This window comes from Falco cherrug, chromosome 12 (assembly GCF_023634085.1).
Source record: "Falco cherrug isolate bFalChe1 chromosome 12, bFalChe1.pri, whole genome shotgun sequence".
In the NCBI taxonomy this organism is placed as follows: domain Eukaryota; kingdom Metazoa; phylum Chordata; class Aves; order Falconiformes; family Falconidae; genus Falco; species Falco cherrug.
The window spans coordinates 27,505,202-27,527,714 of NC_073708.1; the positions used below are offsets into that span (position 1 = coordinate 27,505,202).

General features: G+C 41.0%; 1 protein-coding gene across 11 annotated transcripts in view; it reads left to right on the top strand.

Moving 5' to 3' along the window:
* Positions 1-22,513, top strand: part of ELAVL4 (ELAV like RNA binding protein 4) — an 83,207-nt gene that overhangs the window by 55,099 nt on the left and 5,595 nt on the right. For 8 of the 11 annotated variants that reach the window (XM_055725130.1, XM_027807030.2, XM_014280860.3 and 5 more), the window contains exons 3-6: positions 7,591-7,694; positions 18,125-18,278; positions 18,680-18,905; positions 20,279-20,317. In XM_055725130.1, the coding sequence (XP_055581105.1) occupies positions 7,591-7,694; positions 18,125-18,278; positions 18,680-18,905; positions 20,279-20,317 (523 nt within the window). The remainder of the gene's footprint in view (positions 1-7,590; positions 7,695-18,124; positions 18,279-18,679; positions 18,906-20,278; positions 20,318-22,513) is intronic. The other 3 variants (XM_055725128.1, XM_055725132.1, XM_055725131.1) reach the window with 1 other exon arrangement.

Consider the following 22,513-nt stretch of genomic DNA (forward strand, 5'->3'; position numbering starts at 1 on the left):
ATCTGGGGCGCTAGATTGGATCACATTTAAATACAGCTGACTCTTCCTAATCCAGAAGGTAGATCTTCTCAAAAGAACAAGGGTACTCAAAATACAGAATTTGATGGAAGGTTCCCAAACAAAACCAGAACCCAGTCACCTTCCTGCAAAAGGCAGAAACTAAGCTATTTAGTTCTCATACTTCTCTTGTGTCTGTTTTGAGAAATACTGTGCATTTTCCCCTAAATTCCTGCAAAAGTGACAGTTATATTGTAATAGGAGGATGCTTTCTTGCTATTCATAAGCAACACATACTTAACAAATCCTAGTCTGTACAAATATAAGGAATCTAGTCTAAATAAGCTATAGACTAAACGGATGCTGTGGTAGAGGTGCACTAAGTACAGAACAGGTTACTTTCATAGCCTGATTACAGTGAATTGTGACAGCAGTAGCCTTAGCTTAATTGTTTGGTACTAGGAGCGCTGTGCTCAGAGGCTGCTTCCTTCCTGGTTTCCTTCTCCTGTAACTGCAGTGTGCATCACTGGGGTGACAGCAGGTGCTTCTCCTTGATAAAGGGATGGAGGATGAATGAGACTGATGTTACTGGTATAAAAAAAAGCATCAGACAAGGAGCAGAGTTTAAACCGGTCTCATGAGCAGATCTCATTTTCCCTTGATCTGAATCATCTCTCCAGCTTACATCTTTTTTTTTTTTTTAGGTAAACAGCTCTATTTGTTGGTAACTGTCATAGGGGAAAGGAGGGGGGGAAAAAAAAAAGGCAGGCTATTCACATTGACCCTCTTTGTACATTTTGAATGTGTCTTCTCAAGGGTATTTATGTAACCTTCTCCGAAAGCTCTTCCTTCATACAGCTTTCATATGAGTTTGTCATTCTTTGTCCTTCCAGGAGTGTGTTTAAAACACTTCTGAAATGGTTTGGAGGTTCACAGGTTGTGCTCTGAAATGGGACTACCAGCTGGAGCAGGGCTTACTTTGAAAATCAGTAATCTCTCCTGCTACTGTTACTTAGAAAGCAGAAAGCGTGGCAAGTCTTTCTCTTGCCCCTCTCTCTTGCTTGCTGCTTTCCTTGCCAGTCATTGTATTGTAGGTGGTATTTATTAGGGTCATCCACAGTTTATAGGTATCATTGGGGAAGGCTGAAGAGCATGGAAGGTCTGCTTGGAATAGTCACAGGTGGACAGCAAGTTGACCTCAGCAGCTTTGATAGAGAGAAGCTCACCCTGGCACCAGTTTCTTCCCTAAACACTTGCCGAAGTTGGAACAGGCAGAAATTGGAGCCAGAAGGCTCAGAGAATTCATGGTGAACCTTTATTTATGTTTTGGTCCCAAACCCGGAGTGACTGAAGGCTGTTACTGTCTGACGGCTTCTGCCTGGCTAATATGAGATGAGCTGTCAGATGTGGCCTACTTCTGAAGGAAGGGATTGTGTCAGAAAAGCATCGGCGCTCAGTGGCGTTCATGTTACGACTGTCAGGTGAGCAGCTTTAGGTTTTACATTTGGGCAGGGGACAACAAAACCGCAATTAAGGCAGTTTGCATTGTTGCTGTCCTGTTCTGCGCTTGTTTTTGCATGACTGTTCATAGTGGGTCCCAGAGTCCTTTGACGTGACTTTGCATTCTGGAGTAATTTTTTTTTTCAAGGAAAAAGGATATTTAAAAAACTTTTTCTAGCTCAACCAGTCATAGGTGAGCAATTCAAAGTTGTACTCTTCTATAAGCGGCTTCTAGAAAAGTTTCCAGCAATAGGAGGGCTTCAAATTAGTCTGAGAAAAGTAGTTAACTTCTGCTTCCCTTGTGGGAATGATGGCAGCAGGAGCTGTATGGAGAACAACCAGCAGGAACAGTGTGTGTGTGTAGAGCTTCAGAGTGGAAGAGATGATTGAGCACTTAACACATCTCACCAAAACCTTTCCTGGATTAGTTCCTCTTGAGCTAGAGCATAGCTTTCAGAAAAAAAATTTCAGAATTTTCAGTCAGCTGACAAAATGGTTGGTAGGTAGTAAAAATAATCTGTTACTTTCATTGTCAAAAACAGGACAAATGCCTTTTCCCAGGAAAACAGCATTTGCTTTATTTCTAGCCTGCTTTCTCTTGTTTCAGCTACCCAGCAGTGGGACTTGGGATACATAACTCCATGTTTTATCTGCTGGACAGGCAACAAAAAAAGATACCTGTACTTCAGATGAGTGTTAATGTAGTACTGTTAAGGTTCATCTTAACCTTTTTTTGATCAGGTAGACAGATTTACCCCCATCTTTCAATTGAAAGTGCTGCAGTTTATTCTTGTGGCACCAGCGCCAAGGCATTGCTGTCTTTCTTGAAGCACGTACACCAGGACTGGGCACGGCGCTTCGGCAGCAAAGCACACAGCCAGATGAGAAGCAGCAATTTTTCTTTCCCTCTTTGAGTGTGTGTGGCTTTTATGCAGCATTTGGCATAACCCTTTTGGCAGCATTGCAAGCTTGAGATGTGGTTGATTATCTGTCATTCTTTATCAGAGTCCTTCATTTCCCATTTGGAAAATATGCTGCAGTTAACTTGGCTTGTTGGGCTGTAATCTTGGGTTTGTCCTATCTAAATGTACGTATTTGTCATTTACTGACGAGCTTAAGTTGCTTTGCACCTTCGCTCTGTCCTCTTTGTTCTTATCCTCTCACCCTGTCTTTCTGCAGTCGATTACCTTCAGGAGCAAGGAGTTTGGGTTTTTTCCACTCATCAATGGAAATAAACAGTGTAGGGCCTAGTAGATCTGTTTCCTGAGATAGACCTGTAGGAAAACATATTTCTGGTTATTTCCTATTCACAATTCTCAGTTAGAGATCTGTTGGCTGATTTATATTTTTTTAATCCATTTAATGTGTGCCATGTTAATTTCGCTTTGGTCAATTAATAAGCAGTACCAAATCAAGTGCTTTATAGAAGACCAAGTATATCAATGCTATTAAATCGACATTCTTAAAATTTATAAGTCAAACATGTAATCTCATCAAGAAGGATGTCAGTTTAGTTTGACAGAATCTATTTTCTGTAGACCTAATTTGATTTACATTGATTTTATTACCCCTCTCTAATTCTTTATTATTAGAGTCCAGTAGCAAATATTCTGTAATTTTGCCTTGCTCAGCATTAGACTGATGGACCTGTAATTACTCGGTCATCCAGTCTTCCCTTTCTGAATTTAGTGCAAAATTGTCTTTCCTCCAGGCTCCTAGAATTTGTTCAGTGCTGTGAGAACTGCTGACAATCACAAGAGAGCTATTTGCCCATTTCTTTGGAGTCTATTCTATGCAAATAATCCAGATCATCTCATTTAAACATGTATAATTTTAGGACCTCCTGTTTAACATCCACCTGGGTTGCTAGTTAGTACTTTATAGAGCTTCTTCAGGTATACATAACACATCTGTTTTCTCTGTACTATTCCCTGTTACTATTAGTATCTGTTGATGAGTCAGCATGAGTCTTAAGGGATCTTTGTTCATAATCTGGAAGAAAAAAAAAAAAGCTTTTGTTATTCCAACCTTTACTAACCAGAAGGGTTTTTTCTGGGGTTTTTTTGTTTATTTCCTATTACTTTTCTGTTCTAGCTTACATTGGTTCTTAATCTCTTAATATCTCTTAATTTAAATACGGAATTGCCCTGATGAGACTGGCTTACAAAGGAAGTAAAAGCAGGTGCAGGTCTAACTGGCATCGCCTTTTTCATAGTTGCAGGTTTTTGCATTTACAGGTAAATATTATAAAAAGGGTGTATTGATTTCTCTATATTCTTTCTTACAGTTTGTTTTAATCTTTGTGATTTTCAGCTCTGAAATGGAGCCCTTTATGTACGTTACCAGCTTGGGCTTGGCTCTGCATATGGGTGGGTTGTTTTAAGACTGTCAAGTCCTTGATAATTTTTAACCCTGTTACTGTGCACTTCTAGATCTGGTCTTTACCAGATAGTAGGAGGTCCACTACGCCTTTTCTGCAAGCTAGATAAAACATTCAGAAAGAGCAATGGTAATAGTGATATAACAAGGTGTTGGTTTACTATCATCCAGAAATAATCTCTTGCCTGCCCTACTGAATCGCAGCATGCAATGAAGTACTGGATTCCAAAACGCAGAAAATATTTACTATTTACGGTGCTGTTCCTGGGAAGTGTAGCATGGGAATGAACTTCAGTGTCTGTGTGGGATCCCACTGAGAGGTCCAGCTGCTTGCTTCATGCTGCCAGATTGCGTCCAAAGCAATGTTACCCTTTTCAAGTAGGTGCAGGGAGAGTACACGATAGGGGGAAAAAAAAAAAGTTCATACTGCTTCACCACATTCTGAAAAAAATCTTTCTCTTCTTTCTCTACTAGTAAAGATTTTTATTTTTTAGTATCTAGATACTGTGTTTTGTCTGACGTAAGGTGTATTGCTCTTGAGAGTAATTTAAAAATAATATTTGTAGCAGGATGTATTGTATTTTTAGTTTCTTAGCTGTAAATGTTTAGCACACTAAAACTTTATGATATCTGCCAGCAGTTGTAAAGCTTTTTCACAAAATGTGGGGTTTTTTTCAGAGTTTACTTTCTCTTCGGTTTTTTGAGCTATGGGGGGTGGGGGGGAGCTATCTTCATTCAGTGATGGTGTTTAGGGGAGATGCTTGAAAATACAAAATAAACCAAAAAAAATATACCCCTGATGTAGCAAGCTTTTAGCAGAAAGATGCTCTCCCTTCAGCTTCACTGGTACAATATGAGTCATATGGCCGAAGGCAGCAACAGGAGTTTGCTGATTGAAACCACTGCACCACGATTTCTGTGGTCTGCAAAGGGTGTGGGGTTTGAGGTTTCTTAAGATAAAACATGTTTTTGTTGAATTAACAGAAATTCAGTGCTCAAAATGCCCAGTAGACCCACCCTTGTTGTGAGACTGTAATACAGCGAATATAGCAATTAATATATTTGATATGAAATCTTAACCAACAGCTTACGAGTAACAGGCCTTAAACTGTATTACAAGTTTTGTATATAGTCCTGAACATCACAAAATATACTAACAAGAAGAAATCATGTTTCTGTGTGCTTATTCTTCTAAGCGAAATTGTATGACAGTGTAATTATTTTCTTTAAGCCCAGTTCTGCAGACAGGCATGGAGACGGCTTTGTGTTAGTACTCCTTATACCTCACCTTGGAGAAAATACTTGTTTGTTTCCAGTTGGTGGTGAGAAAGATGATAGCTAAATAACTTGAATAATGTTACTGGAGAACTCCAAGGAAAAGAGTGAATGGTCTATGAGATTTTTGTATCATGATTTTGCTGTTATTTCCCTTTCCTACAGTTTGTGTTGTCTAGGCATTTGTTATCCATGGGTTTGTCCTTGCAGAAGTATTGACGGGGAGAAGGTTCCTCTGAGAGACTATTAAAAATCATCGTACATATTGTAGAGATTGGTCAGACCATGTTCCTTGAGAGTAACAGTGGCTGGACATGGAAGCCTGTGTTCAGGCAGACTGACATAAACCCCAGGGCCTTGCGTCAGCGACTCCTGTTACCTGCGTGCCTCTGAAGGTTCATGGGTGGTTAATGTGGAAAGTAGCGACACAAACTTGGGTTTTCTAAGCCCTCATCCTTCCTCCATAAAAAGTGGTTTGTCTCCTAGAGAATGGCTTCCTTCTGCCTAGAACTGTTGAGGGTTAAATATATTAAGGATTTGATGTGTTCAGAGGCACAGGGATTGGGGCTGTATAAAATCTCAGGTAGGCAAGAAGAGGAAGGTACAGCACAGGAAGTATCTTCATAGTATTTCTGCTCCAGACTTCGTGCTCAGTCAGATTTCGGCTCATTCTTTGTTAATGTCGTGTAACTAGGGTAAGAATATTTTTGTTGAGATTAATTCAGCTTTCTGGGAAGACTAGATATGTTTTTATACATTTTTTTCTGAAGTTAAATTGATTGGATGGAATTGCTCCCTGGATATATATGTAGGTTAAAAAAGCCATTTCTAATCCTTACGCCTGCATGTGGGCATTTTAAGCATGAACTGTGGTGTTTCCATGGATTTTTAAGGTCTTTTATTGCATAGTTAGCAGCTTTTAATGCTTTGAACTGATTTCGTAAGACAGAAGCGCTCCCTGTATTTGTGTTACAGCAAATGCTGTATTTTTGGTGGCGTCTGACTTTGAGAAACACACAGATGCTTTTTTGTAGTCCAGGAGACAAAGAAACAAAGCTTTGTGCTTGGGAGGCAGGATCCGTGCCTCCAGGGTACATCAAGGCACTTGGTGTGCAGCTGCTCTCCCAACCTCCGCTTGCTCCTGGTGAGCAGGAGCTGGATTGCTATTTGCTGCTCCTGCAGATAGAAATCTTCATCCACAAGTGCTGTCCCCCTCCCTGGGAGGGATGAGAAGCATGGTTGAAATAAAGGACCACTTGCCTGCCTGCTCAGGCTCGCTTGTTACTGAAATTTTGATTATCTGTGTGTGTTTCTAAGTGTATGTGCCTCACCAAAAAAAAAAAAAAAACCAAAAAAAAACCCACCAAACCAAGCACACACAAAAAAACCCCACCAAATGTATAAGAATTGCTTTGTTTTCCAAATCTGCAAAATAACTTCAGTAGGAGGCTCAAGAAGGAAGGGATCTGGAAGGGGCTGTCTGTCACGTTGCATTAATAGATTTGATGCTGCAAAAATGCTGTTTGGGAATTGGGAAAAGGTCCCTCTCTGGTGTGGGTGTTCGCAGCCCGTTGCAGACCCACAGCTCTGTCCTTGTGCTGTGTGCGGGAGTATCTGTAGTGCTACCAGCACGGCCTCTCGAGCTCCGTATTACTTTACCCGGTTAATAACCCGGTCTCCTCTTTCTACTGCAAATGCAAACACGGATCTTGCTAGTAAAACAGAAGCTGTTGAAATGATTTTGGCTGCTAAAGTGGGCTCCTGCCATCCCGTGCGCAGCGGCAGTTGGTGTACTGTTTTGGTTTTGCCGTCATCTCTAGTACACAGAGGAAAGCTTTAATGCGGTCTCTGACTCTACTGCGATTTGATCTGTCCTTTCTCTTCCCATTTACTGGCTGCTCACCGAGCAATAAAACAAGGCGTAAAGATGGTTGTCTGTTTCTCAGTCAGCTGCTTCAAGGTTAATGTTAAAACACCATTTCCTGATTTTTGTGTTTTAAGCACTTACAAACAACAGCAGAAAAATTGGGGGGTGGGGGGATCGTTTTTAGGAGGTGGCCTCATCACTGCTTTGCCAGGTCAGCCATCACATTTATTAGGAATTCAGCACAAAACTATTACACGGTTCTGCTGCTGTCAAGCCTCATACACATGCTTTTTGGTAAACTCCTGGGGAGGGCAGGGTGGGGGGTTGCTGCTTCTTGTTTTTGAAGCAGGCTCTTCAGAGCAGCATTTTAAAATGTTTGTTTGCTTCCAGTGTATTAATGAAATAATGAAGTGGTGAAGAACGGCATAGAGACCATAGGGGAAAGCAGGGATGGAATGAACAGTGCAAGAAAATTGTGTTCCCACTCTTGGAAGCTTTTCCTGTGCTTTAAAAAAAAAAAAAAAAAACACATCAACACTGAGGCCTTTTTTTTCTTTCTTGTGTTTCAACAGGGCAGAGTTTAGGGTATGGATTCGTTAACTATATTGATCCAAAGGATGCAGAGAAAGCCATTAACACTTTAAATGGACTCAGACTCCAGACCAAAACCATAAAGGTAAGACAATACAAAACGCCTTTTGCACAATTCAGGAAGTGGTGAAAGTAGTTGAAACGGTTTCTGGCAATTTCATCACTATTTTAGTCTCCATTGTAAGGGGGCTAACGAGCTCCTCCTTGGAACAATGGGAGGACATGCAGGAGATGAAATCTCTCTTCTCTCAAATTGATGCTATTGTTAAAGGGAGGAAAGTAGCAGGAAGCTCCCTAAAGCATTGCAGTGAGGCTTAAATGTAGAATAAAACAGCCATAGTGATAGTTATCCATAAACAGGTGAAGTACCTGACGGTGTATTCATAAGGTAGAGGTTTTCTTATGTTTTAATAGGAAATACCTTGACATGGAGCTCTCTTTTAGTGACACTCATGTCATTATCAGGTGTTGAAAGTATGTTTGTCTCAAGTTAGAATATGTCATTCTCCAAAAAACAAACAAACAAAAAAAATGCACCACATTTCTTCTCAGTTTCCACATCCTTAGTTTGATTTAATCTTTTAAAAGCTGGAGGCTTTAGAGATCCCACTGAAGTCTCTCACTTCATTGTAATAGACCATTAGTTATTCAATGACCTTCTTTAGTGGTCTCACAAGAAAAGCAAGCTTCTACACTGTCACGTTTTTTGCTGCATGGCTGATAAAGCTTTTTTGAAACAGCTCATGAAAGATTTCCACATCCCAAATTCTGACAAATAATATAGCTTAAGGAATGTGAATCAAAAAATTGAATGCAAACAAACAGCAGATCTGATTTATCTAAGACTTTGATCGTATTTAAATGCTGCCTTTTGATTTGTACTATTTTCTTAATTTTTCTGCTGTACTTAATTTGTATTTCAAAGGCAAAAATGTTGAAGAACATAAAACCAGAATTTTTACTTCTGAAAATACTGGTTCAAACAATGTCAGTGATTTTTGTATCTTGCAAAAAAAGATACTGTATGGTCAATACTTCAGTTGTACTTATCCTTTCTCATTAAAGGTTTTGGTTTGGACAGAGTGGTATTTGGGAAAGCAAAAATATTTATTGTAGTCCTGTGCATCTCTAAGGATGGTTTCAAGCAAGTTTTTTCCTGGTCTGTTTCATTAGTGAGGAAGTCCTGAGCCCGAGGGTTGTCAAAGTGGTGGGGTAGCTGCATGGATTGCGTAGACATAGCTATTTCCAGAACCTCCCTTAGACCAACAAAGTTCCATCCCATAGATATATATGTTGGCCATATATCAAAATGCTCACAGCATGGTTTTGCACAGTTAAATAGAAAAACTTACAGGAATGTGTAAGGCAAGGCAGCAAAATCTACAGTCTTATCTGCTGCTGCAGGTGGAAATACACGCTTGGACTCAGCAGTTTCCACTTACAATGAAAAGTTGAACAGTAAGTTGCTCTCCAAATTGCTTTTAAAGGCACATTAGCAGGAAAAATACAGTATTCTGAAAGTACTAACCTATCTTCTAAATTCATTAAAAACTCAGTAGAACTTGAAAAAATATAGAGCAGTTTTTAATGCAGCACTTGTACATTTTGAACATTATTCAGCTTTAGCAAAGGTGCTATATTTCTCATCCTAAGTACCTATGTTGCCTCTTCTGATTTTTGTGAGTCTTGTATTTGTATTCATAATATTCCAAGGCTACAGGAAACATACAAACTACAAAAACTGCAAGCCACCCAAATATTTTACATGTGTGTCTCATGCAAAATTAAACTATTATGCCTTCCTTTTATCGTGTATAGTAACATCTTTGTTATCCATGAACTTCCCACGCTAAAACACCTTCGCAGAATATTTTTTTCTTTGTTTTTAAATTCAATATAAATTTTAGGAATATAAGTAGTTTATTAGGTTTAGGTTTTTCGTGATTATTAATAGCTAATATACTTTTATAGAATGTGCCATTTTGTCAGACTCTTGAAAGCTGTTAAAACTTAGTAAGAAGCAAAGAGACTGACCTAACCCCACATGCACAGGAGCTGCATAATTTCTCCAGTGGCTGGGAAGATGTTTTAGGCTATTTTTTAAATAAAATTGTTTTCAAGTAAGTGTTTATGCAGATGCCTGAAACTGACCCAGGAGAGCTTTCTGTTCAAATAGCCAAGCTTTGGACACATGGACAACTAATCAGCAGTTTCCAACCCAATTTTTAATTGCAGAATTGCATGCGATCACCTTACCTTACCCCCCTTGTAGGATTTGTTCTCAGAAATCGTATTAGATCTGATTCCTTGGTACTGTGTGGTGGGGATAGAGGTTTCCCAGTGTTCGCGCCGAGTAGTGAATCGTGTTTTTACCGCTCCCAGCAGCCCCCATGTTGCTGGAGGCATCCCTAGTTTCTAAAGGGTTGTGAAGTGATGAAAAATCGTCCTCAGCACCACTGAAGTCTCCTAGCTTGCCTGTTGCTCCCACACGCCCCTTTCCAGCCTCTCACTGTGATTCATTATAAGGTTGAAGTATTTTAAGTCGTGGAATTTATTTAATTGTCAGAGCTGATTACTTTAGTCTAGCTAGATACCCTTTACCATTATTAAAAATGCACCTTCAGTACATCGAAAGAGCCTGTCTCAAAAGAACATATAGAAAGGGATTTAGTGGCATATAGATTTGCAGGCTAAAAAATATTTAATTAAATACTAGAATAACATTGAGCTGGAAAAGTACTAAGCATTACTTTTTACGTTTTCGTGAGTGTGGTTGGTTTTTATGGCCTGGAATAAATCCATAACGTCCTATTGATGGATAGGCTGATGGCCTCTGCCCAGGTACGCTGGGTAGCTGCAGCCCTGCAGGTAGCATTTCTCTGGCTACCTTTTGGAAGCTGTTTTGATAGAAAGTTGAAATTAATAATTTGTGAAAGTCCCTTTTACAGGGGCAAATTACTTCCGCTTGCCAAGGTCACCTTGGTCTTGATGGCTTGCATCCCATCTCCTTGCTCAAACAGTTGTGGTCTCTGCTGTCCCTTATACCTCAACTGAACATCAGCTGGCTGGGGAGGGTCATTTTTGCACTCATTTTTTGACCTATAACGCTTAATTCCTGCTTTAAAAAAAAATATTTTTCTGTATGTGTCCCCAAATCCTGTCCTTCTCACTTCGGTAACATTTTTGTGGCAGCTTAATGTTCTCTCTCTCCTGATGCCTTGCAAAACAGCCATGCAGTCACAGGAGGACCTGGTTTTATCGCAGGATCAGCAAAACAGCTAGGCACAGTCTGTTCTCAGATGTGCGGACTAAAATAACTGAAGAAATGTTCTCTTTATTATTTCATTGTTACAATAAATAACCCCTTTTCACTGTAGCAGCTAAAATATTTCTGTGCGTTTTATTTAAGTCAGTGATGCCCTTTCAAGTCAAAGTTGAGAGGTGACTACGGAGTATCTGTTTGGGGAAGCATTGAAGGAAATGTTATGCATTTGGTGGTAATAGGTTATAAACGTTATGTTTGTCCTCAGCTGATCATAGTGTATATTTTATTTATGCCATTTCATAACATCATCATCATTTTGTGAGGGAGAAGGGCTTCACTTTATTTTTTACAGCTAAAGCTTGACATAATTCTACAAAACAGCTTAGAATGAGGGAAGATACAGCATGTGTTGAAATAAATATATATTCCAGAAATTGAATCTATTTTTAGAAATTAAATTTGCCCATCCATAAAAGCATACGAAAGGTCACTGCTGCTGTTGAAGATTGCCTGGCAATTCGGTTGCATCAAATATCAGAAAGAAAATGTGTGATGCATGGGGTACAGATTGTTTAAACTGTGCTGCTTTGTCCCGAAAAAGGGACAGCGTCTGAAAGGATGCGAAGGAAGCGTTTTACAATTTACATGGGGATTCAGGTGACCTGGCTTCGTGTTGGGGGACGCTGGAACAAGGGCAGAACAGAGTTTTGAAAGGAAGTTTGCAATCTAAAAAGAGCCAGCAACCCCCTGAAGTGCAGTCTTGTGTCCCCCTCTCCTTCCTGCTCTCTGTCGTCTGAGAAATAGGTTTGTTTCTTTCTTCCCTCACAGGAGCAGGTAGCATGCTGTGACACTGCTGGAGCAAAGGGAGAAGCCTCCAGTAAGGGGAGAAGGAATCTGGGTTCTCTTGAGCCCTTGATGCCTTCTGTATTTTGAATCCGTGAAATCTATCAGATGATAAAATAGCAAACAGATGGGGTCATTCCTCTGTGGTCAGATGCTTCCTCTATTTTAATTTTCAGTTAAATGAATAAACAACATGGAATATAGCTACTGCTATTTTAACACTTCCTATTGTTAGTTCAGAATGTTTACTTCGGTGTTACTCTCCTGTTTTGATTGATAGGATTGCATGGTCCTTGTTTAAAATACAGTGAATAGGGCTGTAGGAGAAAATACTACTGTGTTTTCTGGAAATAAACTAGTAATGTAACTGCCCAAAGATCTTGCTATTTATCTGGGTTTCTCTAGCGTTTTTTTTTAAATGCCAGGTATTTCTACAAAATTCAGGCTCTAAATCTGTCCATGTTAATTCTTGTAATTGTCTGCAAAACTACAAACCACACTGTCACTGTAGGGTAACCAAACAACAGCAGCCTCAGACTTCTCTGTCCTACAAAGTCATTTGTCAAAAAGATTGCCTTGCAGTCATGCTCAGCAGTGAAGGAGGCGTGGGAAGCACAAGGCCCGGGAGGAGGAAGGCTGCAGCAGTGAGCAATGGGGAACAGAGCTGCGTCTTCTGCACCCCATCCCAAACTGTTTGGAAGGTAGCGGGGGGACACAACAACTGGAGCTGCAGCCAGAAAATGCTGGCTTGCTGGCAGTTAGTCACAGAGCTCTGGTGTCGGGTGCCCTTGGTGCAGTGCTTTGCTGAAAACCTTGTATTTTCCACCTGTGTTCTCCCATAGCTTCCCCAGGGGCTACCTGCCACTGAGCCAGCCAGCCACCACCTGCAGCTGCTTCTCCTGGTGAAGAAATGGGTGGTAAGGGGAGGGTGTGTGGAGAGGTCTGGGGATACTCTGATTTGTAGGGGAGCTGGGGAAGACGAAATAGGGGGGAAGGCACAGAGAGGGCTTAGGTGTTCGGTGGGGGAGAGGAGAAGGGAGGGTCCGGGAGCTGGAAGGTACTGGGATCAGCGAGGCCCACTGGCCTGTGCAGAGGGACCTGCATTTTTAAGTTGCCCGTGCGTACAGTTGTGCTGGCCTCGCTGTGCGTACAGGCATGCCGTGTGTGCCGCCCCAGTGTGCTCTGCCAGCCCGTCGGCTGCCTTCAGACGCACCCAGCTGCGTTCCCCCCGAAGTCCAGCAAAGCTTTGTAGAGGGCAGAGGTGTAAAAGAGCATGTACTCCTTTCCTTCCCTGTAAATTCAGATTATAGCATTTGCAAGCTGCAGATTTAGGATGTAGTTGTTCTGTGTTTCCTTTTTAAATTAAAGTAATTGCTTGTTCTGTTTTGTGGTAGCTCAGTTAGTCATAAGAGGGGTCATCTGCTGTGACTGCTGCACCCTGGGGCAAAGCTTTGGACAAGAAACTTTAAAGATGCCACAGACCTGGAAACCCTCAACTAAGTTTGCTTAGTTTCTGTTCTTCAGGAACCTCTGTCTGTGTAACCTTTTGGACTTTGTAGTGCTTGTTAACAAATCTTCTTTCACCCTTTGTGCCTGTGGTGATGTCGTGGCTCAAAGGACCTCTCCGTGCTGCCTTTGAAGGTTCAGATTTGGCTCTGCTGCTTTCAGCAGGCACCAGAGTTTTTACCTGTTAGTTTTGTGCAACTTCTCTTAATCGTGATTTCTCTGAACTCAGGTTTGCCAATGAGTCCTTTTCATTCCACAGAGCCAGAGCAGCCATTTCTCTTAGCCCTGCTCTTGATACAGCCGGAGTGCTTCTGGGTTATTATCTGTGGGGTTTTTCCTGAAATGATGGAATAGACCATTGTATCTTACCTGCAATCATAATTAAACCCAGCAAAATGGCATTGAATCACTCAACGGTAAACTGCATCGTCACTCCCCTCCATCCCCCAGCCTAGGGCTTGGAGAAGAGATAAAGGACAGAGCAGTAAAGCAGCAGATGTGAAAATACTCCATACTCTGGTCTTCGGCCTTTGGACCAGAGAGCTTTTGTCTATGCTTGTCCTGACAAAGCACATAGCTTTCACAGGAGGGTTCCTCAAATCTGTGTGTTCGCACAAAATTAGAGCATGGGTGAGGGCCTGGAAGCAGCTGTGGGGAAATGTCTCTTCTGGCCACAGCCCATCCTCTGGTGTTAAGCAGATTTTACTTGTAGTTCTGTATGTGTGTGAAACAAGTGAGAGCGTGCTTATTTACGTGTGTGAAGTTCTTTGGTCATGTTAAAGCACTTGCATACCCGTGGAATAAGAGGCGTTCAGTGAAGGAAGGGTTGTTCCCATTTTACACATTTGGACATCAGGCAGAAAAAAAGCGAAGTGGCTCACCCCAAAAGTCAGGTGAGAAATCCTACATCTTGGAGCGTGTTGTGCAAAGAGACAAAGCAGTCTTGCAGAATTAACGTCACCAAGAAGTTCAGGATTTTTGAATGTTAAACTTTTTTGGAACATGCCTAGGGAGTCACTTAATGCCAACTGCATCTTTATCTGCTTGGGCTGGAGAGGGGTCCCAGGGATGGCAGGTTTGGTGGCCTGTGGGTGCCTGTGCTGCTGTGCACCGCTCTGATTAAGTCTCCTGACTGGTTTTACGTTCCCCAGGTGAGTGACACTAGATGTGGAGCAAGACGCACGTCTCCTTGGAGAAGTTTTCATTTTGAAAGATGTGAGCTGCTGTGTTGCCTGTCAGTGGATGTTTTGAGTGGGGAAGGATGGCTCTGCTGGCAGAGCACATCGTTTCAGGGAAAGATGATGCCATTCCTCTTTGGAGCATGTGGGAGTTGAATTTTGTGAGGAAGCTTCTAGAAATGGACCTAATGTTTGAGAAGTCCGGGTTTAGTATATGAGCTGAAGGCATCTCCTGCGATGAGCAGCAGTGAAGCAGTTAAGTGTCAGTGTTTAAATGGCTGCTGTTACATGTCCAGTGCCTCCTCTCTGTATGGCAAATGGGATGCGTTCATGCCTCTGGGTGCCTTTGCTGTGGGCTCTGACTTGGAAAGACCAGACCGCTTCAATTTACCTTCCGAGGAGTCTTGAGGTTATAAATTTTTCAAAAAGTTTTCTATGTGGGAAAATAGGTGGGAAATTAATAGGGAAAATAATTACTTGAGGATATTTTCTGTGCTCCTGAACAAAAATGTGCATGACCATGGAAGATAGGAAACGCTGGACCATACAACTCCACAGTAGCATTTGGGGACAGTGGTGCAGACCCGTGAGATGGGTGTTTATACTGAAGAGAAGCCTTTACGCAGGCTGATGTTCAATGTCAGATGAGAAATACCCTAGCAAATGTCTTTTGCTGTTACTGTGTGTGTGTGTGTGTGTATATAGAGATATATGTATAGTTTTATAGAGGCTTAACATTGGAGGCCAGAAACCCATAAAGTGAATTATGCAGTATTAGTATCTTCCTTGCAAATTTGACCGGAGAACTTGTAAATGATCTTACACAGTGAAATATAACAACATCATTCAACCTCCAGCCGTCATACAGGTGGACAAATGTTTTATTCTGAGAAATGCCTGGGACAGAGTAGGTCGGTGTTCACCAGCTCACTTAAATTTTTTTGTCATAGCTAGGATTTCCATACTCTTTTTCAGCATCCTGTTTCACTATAGGGTGCCAGCACTGCCGTGAGCTAAAAAATAATTCTTAAATGTGAATATAAAGAATTAATGCAGCATCTTCACTCAGTGCTTAGCACTTTTCAGTGATAAAATGGGAGCTGGTTTTGGTTCCCATTTTAACTTCCACAGCACAAGGAGCGTCTGGTCAGGGTGGGCGATTTCTTCCTTTGATAACTAACACGGGGGAAGACATCCCCAGTGCTAACTGAATAATGGCTTGAAAGCAGGATGGCACAGTCTAACCGATCGATTTGTCATTGGCTGACCCGAGAGGGAAGATGAAAAAGATTCTAAAGCAGATAAATAATTGACATTACTAGCCTTGAGTCCATTCAGCTCACAACCTTTTCTCCTTGATATTAAAGACAGCCGAGTTGCTGTTGGCAGCTCCTTTCTTTAGCCCAGGCTCCTCTGCAACCTGAATGTTTGATTGCAGGAGGAAATAAAAATTAGACCTGAGCGGCAATAGGTGGTTACATATGCTGTGAGTAGCTGGATTTGCGTGTGTGTGCAGCCTCTCCTTCCACTGCATGTCTGCATGGCCCACAAAAGGAGAGTATTTTCTGTTTGAGAAATGCAGATAGATAGATAAATAAAACGTCAGGCACTTGGTGCTTGGGAAGTAGTGGGTTTTTTCAATATCCCAATACTTTTCATCTTCCCTGTAATGTGGCATTTGGTTAATGAATGTGCCACAATGAGGAAAAAACCCAAAGGAAACCCCTGGCTGTTTTCCCAGGAACTTTATTAATTTTGCGGCTCTGAGTTTTGAGGAATAGGTAAGGTCCCTACCCCCACTCGAGAGAGGCTTTTAAGTGTTTTTTAAACCATTATTCCTAAAGTGGGTTAAACTGTAGGTGTCGGAACCCTTACAGTACCTTCTCAAGGTAATTTTGCAGAGTGTGGAGGGAGTCCGCTTTTCCAAATGCCCCAGCATGGGGCACGAATGAGAAAGCACTAACAAGAGACCACCAAACCAAGCATCAAAACCAGTGGGTTTTCAGCATGGTATCTATCCGTAGGTGAAAGCACAGGGTAGTTTATTCTGGTCTCCTCAAGCACCTGGCTTGATCTTAGTTACATAAAAGCCAAGTGGTGCTGTGTGTGTTCCGGTCCTGGAGCATCAGACGGTTGTTTGGGACCAGCAGTAAGTGACTCCAGTGCTGCACCCCATCATCAGGAGCTCATGGGCTGAGGTCCTAAATTGCTGAGGCACAAAACAGTTTCCACCCTGATACCCTCTCCCTTTCAGCACTGATCTCGGCACCTGAAGGTTTGTCTGCTTGTGCCTTGGTGCTGTGTGCCTCCTGAGCTTGCCTCAGTTGATGCAAATGTTTTATCTAACCTCTTTTCCACATTTCTTTCCCTAAATTTTCCCACCTCCTCTCTCTAACCTTTTAAACCTAACATTTACAGAGAAGGCTATGTACAAACATGTAAGTTATAAAGAAGTTGCCAAAAATCTTAAAAATCTAGAATCTTTAGAGTTTGTCTGCTATTATGCAGAGAAGATTGTGGAAGCAAATATTAGTCATTAACATCATTTTCTGTGAGTCAACATCTATTTTTAGGTGTGGAGCACATAAAGACAACTCTTTGACACATAGCACATAAAGACATCCATTTGACATCATTTGTGTTTGGGCTAAGGCTTGGGAAGAGGGGAAGACAGTTGCTGAATGCATTGTATTCATAATGGGACACCCCCCCCTTTCCTTCCAAGACACATTTTAAAGATGTAACACAGGAATGTATTGATCTGTTTATATTTAAATAGATCAAGATGAAGTACAAAATCTTCAGGTTTGGCTCCAGTGCTATTTCAGATGTGCTGCAAAGTAATTCTTCATGATCCATGCTGAATACTTGCCATTAGGCTTTATCCAGGAAGTATTTTTATTATGTTAAATGTGTGTATTCTAAATGTATATATTTTAAAAGTGCAGAAGGCTTTTTATGCACATACTATAATTAAAAATCTGATTCATAGGTAGAAGAGCAGTTAAGAGTCTTGATTTAATAATTTTCCAACTGCATACATGCAGTGCCTCGGCTAGATTTTTCCTGTTTGCTTGGTCATAATGTTTTATGGTCTGGTTCTGGGCTTAGAGTACAAAGGAGCTTCTCGTGATGAATTGCAGATATGACAGTGAGTGTCGGTATACAGTTCCCTGAGCAGATGTTCATTTAGTCTAATTTCACTAGTACTTTACTGTTCATCCAGAACAGCTCTCGCCAGCTCAGGATGAAAACACAAAGAGAGAGAACTAAAGATCACTCTGCAAATAACCTGATCTGTTTCAGACACTTGGAGCAGGGGAAAGAAAGAAAAAAAAACCACACACACACAAAACCGTGCTGGAACTTCAGTGCTATGTATGTGCTAAGGTTATTACAGGTTGGATACAGTAAATCATCCATACACCCACAACTCATAGGGGTAAATTTACAAAGCCGTGCGTAGGAAGTTGCACATTAATCTACCTCGGAACAATAGTTATTTTATGACTGCACTTAAAGAATGCTTGCATCTGTTCTTAAGGTCTCTCTAGCTCTTCCTTTGTTCTCCCAGCCTTTCCTGGCACTGCTGGTTTTGCAGAACAGGTAACATCTGAACTGGAGGGTTATTGCTAGTGAAAGAACAGAAAATCATCGGTCTGTTTGAAATGCAAAGGGTGGGTCTGGTGTGCTAATCTGCCTTTCCTTTTCCTCAATCCACAGGTGTCGTATGCCCGTCCAAGTTCAGCATCGATCAGAGATGCGAACTTGTATGTCAGCGGCCTTCCGAAAACAATGACCCAGAAAGAATTAGAGCAGTTATTCTCACAATATGGGCGCATCATCACCTCACGGATTCTGGTTGATCAAGTCACAGGTTAAAATAAAATTTTTCTTGATAAATGCATGTTTTTCTGGAAATGGCAAAATTGTAAATGCTTGTTGGCGGTTGGGTTCTAAGACAATGTGACTTCTAGTGTAAAATGCCATACCTGGTTCTTTATAAGCTAACTGTTTGGAGGCGTAACTGCTGCTGCCTCTTTTGTGAGGGATCTCAAAATGCAGAATGTTGTTTACTTAAAATCGTTCTTTTCAATACGGATGGAGAGTATTCAGTGCGCTGGAGAGTACAGATGGGGAAGAGCATTTTTCTTTATAGGCCTTTCCTTAATTTGCAAGACATATTCTGTGAAGTCAAAACCAACATGCAGTTTGTTCATTACATAGGTGAGGCTGTTCCTACAAATATTCATCTGTTCACATGTTTTTACTTCCCAGGGGTTTCTCGAGGTGTGGGATTTATCCGTTTTGATAAGAGAATAGAGGCAGAAGAAGCCATAAAGGGACTAAATGGCCAGAAGCCTAGTGGTGCTACAGAACCAATTACTGTGAAGTTTGCCAATAACCCCAGCCAGAAAACAAGCCAGGCACTCCTTTCACAGCTGTATCAGTCTCCCAACAGACGCTACCCTGGACCACTTCACCACCAGGCTCAGAGATTCAGGTAATTACCTGGAAAAGAGCTGAAGTCCCACCAGCAACGACAATGTGGGGCAGGTGCTGCGCAGGAAAATATGCTTTAGTTCCATAGGCTGACCTGATTTTCTTTGTAAAATTAAATATTCTTTCCTGGAGAATGAGGAGGAAAATCTGCTGACAGCAGTAGTCATGTTGTATTTACTAAAACAGCTGAAGTACTGTACAAACAGATCTCATGAAGGCTCATAAAAAAAGGGAGGACAGAATAGAGTTACACTGATAATCAAACGAGCAGTGACTATCCTGTTCTTTCTCACTTTTTTGGTAACGCTTTTATTTTCTGCTATATTATTACAGTTTTGATGCAGCTTAGACTTTGATGTTAATGACAGCGGATTGGTAGCAGGAAAAAAAGCTGAGTCTGGTCCAGTCAGCAGCAGTATCATTAAATTTATTAGCCTGAGATCTGCTCTTAGTATAAAGAGACCTTGTATTAGTCTTTGGTGTGATTCTTCAGATACTTTCAGGGATGTTTTATGCTTTGCATTCTGAATATGCTGTTTCCATCTGATACATAAGCTAGAGTTAGTGATGCATTACTCTTACCTTTGAGGATAATTTTCAGGCAGCCTAGCATTCGAATAAAAAAGTCTGCCTTCAAAAAAAACTTGGACATACTTGCGTAGCTGAGTTGCATACCAGCTTTTAGAGAATTATTGAAAAGTAATTTTAGTTTTTCAGTAATGAAAAGTGCTAATGAATTAAAGATTATAAGAAAAAAAAGTCAGTCATCAGATACTTTAAATTTACACTTGGTTTTGTGTCTTTGGCATGCAGCTGTGTCCATTGAGGTTATCACTGAATCATTCCATGGATAGAAGGACTTTATTGTGCTCCCATGGAAAACAGATGGTTATATTCTGCAAAATTTGGTGGTCATTTGACATATTGTGAAGGATTAATACTAAGTATATGTAATATAGCGAGGAAGAATTTTTCCAGTTCCAGCAATTCTGGACTGTAACATTCTGTTTCTAAGTTAACTGTAAATATAACGTGAACAGTTAAATTATTTGCAATAACTTCATACTAATATTGTCTTTTTAAAAAATAAAAAAATATCAGAAGTGGATTTTTTAAAACCAAACGCAGGAAATGAAGAGGTTTTTTTTCTCTTAAGACCGTAAGCAAGTTAAAAATGGCTTTAAATGCTGTGGTAGAAACTTAAGCACAACCTCAGACTTAACAAATCAGGCTGGGAGTTGTTAGGCTCCTTAGATGTGTGGGAAACTTGTTGAACGCTTCTTCTTTGAAAATGGAACGCTATTAATAATAGTTCCATTGAGCGATCTTGCCATCTGTGAGACATTAACCCAAAGACCCTCCTTCTCTTTTCAGGCTGGACAATTTGCTTAATATGGCCTATGGCGTAAAGAGGTAATTAGAATTCCACAGATTGCCAGATGTCCGTGTTGGCACAGATTGGTGCTACAATTTATTTTTTTTAATTCACTAACTTTATTTTTTTTTTCCAATTCCTTCTTTTTCTTCCACCAGCATGTCAAATTCTTTTTAAGTTTGGACTTCAGTTGGTTTTGTTACTTTAAAGGCCACACGCAAATTCTGTGGGTTTTTTTCAACCTTTTTTTATTTACAGGTGGGTTTCTCAAATGGTTTAGGTGCAACAGCTACAAGCATTCAAACTGCAGTCACCCTGCTAAATGGCACTTTTTCCAGAATCAGAACTATTAACATACGCTTTTAACTAATCTCTGATCTGATAATGGAAAATTTAATGTCTAAATCTCATAGTTTTTCTCCTACATCTGGCTTCACAAGTTTGACTTGAAAATATAGCTGTGTGCACCTTAATCAGCCCTAAGTTTCTTTTGTTACAGGTTTAATACTTTGAAATTTTCTCGGTGCTTGAGATTTCATTTTTTGTTTAAAATAGCTCTGTGTGTTCGTATGTTTGTGCACGCATGTCTGATAAAGCTCAGCTGATTTGTAAACGTTTATGCTGTTTCATGTTAATGTTTGATCTGATAGCTAAAAGGAGTTGACGTGTTGTTAGTGTTTCTTCTAATGGCACACACCAACGCAAGCGAACCTCACAGCAAATTAAAGGTGTAGTCTTATTCCTGATGTTACCGTAAGATGTCCAGCCATCCCCCACAATTAAGATGAGAAAATACTACTTAATCTTCTGAAATGGTCTACTCGCCACACTTGAAAATTGAGCTTTTTCTTTTTTTAAAAAAGCTCATCCTGTAAAACGGTATGGTAAGTATATCTTTGCACTAGCTAGTAGTGGACAGCGGTATGGGTTTTAACTACTGCCACGGTAGCTATCCTACAAATCAGAAATCTTAAGACTACTTACAGTAGTAGCACAGAGGCTGTGTATCTTTCCAGAAGCACTACTTCTGGTGTTCCTTAGTACGTTTGTTACCTCTGTGATATCCGTAGTGGCGATGGTGATACGATGAGTCAGAACTTACCACATGATTTTATCACACATCACTTCTGCATTCCCCCATCTCATTTGTGTCTTGATTTCTTCTTCTGCCGAAAACGTGGCAGGACTCAGCCTCGAGTATCTGTCAGGTGTAAGTTGGTGTCAGAAGGATGGGTTTGTTCAGGGAGTTTTCCCTGTGCTGCTGCTTCTCTGGAATTGCACTGGCATGTGCTGCGGGACAAAGGGGGCTTGGTCTGACCCAGGGAGTGTTTGAATTCAGATCTCACAGGACCTGCAAGAGGGAAGAGAGTGCGTTACCTGCCTCTCCGGGTCACGTATCTGCTTTCTTCGTATTCAGAGTCTGCAGTGTTAGTCTTAAATCACAAGAGTATTTGTTTTTTAGGCATCTTGAATTAGTTCTCTCCTCCCAGCCAGTCTCGAAAACTTGTACTTGCACTGGCAAACCCCGTATCTACAGATGTAGGGTGACAAAAAAAATCCTGTATGGATAACAGTTTCTGAAACTGCCTCTGAAACATCTGCGGTGCAGCATTACTGGGGCTGAGGGTCGGTTCCTTCTTTCCCTGCGTGAAGTATGTGGTACTGATGGAAAATGGAATGTGCTGATGTGGAACAGAGGTTTTAATGATGCTAATTTCAGATCACTTGCTAGTAGCAAAGCTACTTACGCAATAGGTTATCTCCTATTTGTGTCAACACACTTGCACTAGTTTTGTGCATGTTTTCTTGGATTTACAGCAGCTCCTGTGCTCGTGGTACATAAATAGTTGAAAGCTGCATGGCTCCAAAAGGTTTCCAGAGAAAAACCGCTCTCCATTACATCGGTGCAGCATTCCTTAAAAATGCAAAACTTTAATGACATACTATGTGGCATGCACAGCTTTGCATTGTACAGATTTTACAGTAACGTTACTTACAGGGTAGTGTATACATTCATGTTGTACTTCATATCAAATTTAAACATTACAGAGAAGGAGCGTTTGGCTTCCATACGTTACCAGCACAGTTAGCACTTGTCAGCAGCGGGCTTAGTCCCACCTTCCAAATTTCAAAAGAAGCTGAAGCTCTTGGCTTGTACGAGCTCTCGATCCTGGCCGCCTTATTTACAATTCCACGTGGGGTGGAAGATGCGGTATAAATTGGCCTTGTCCAGC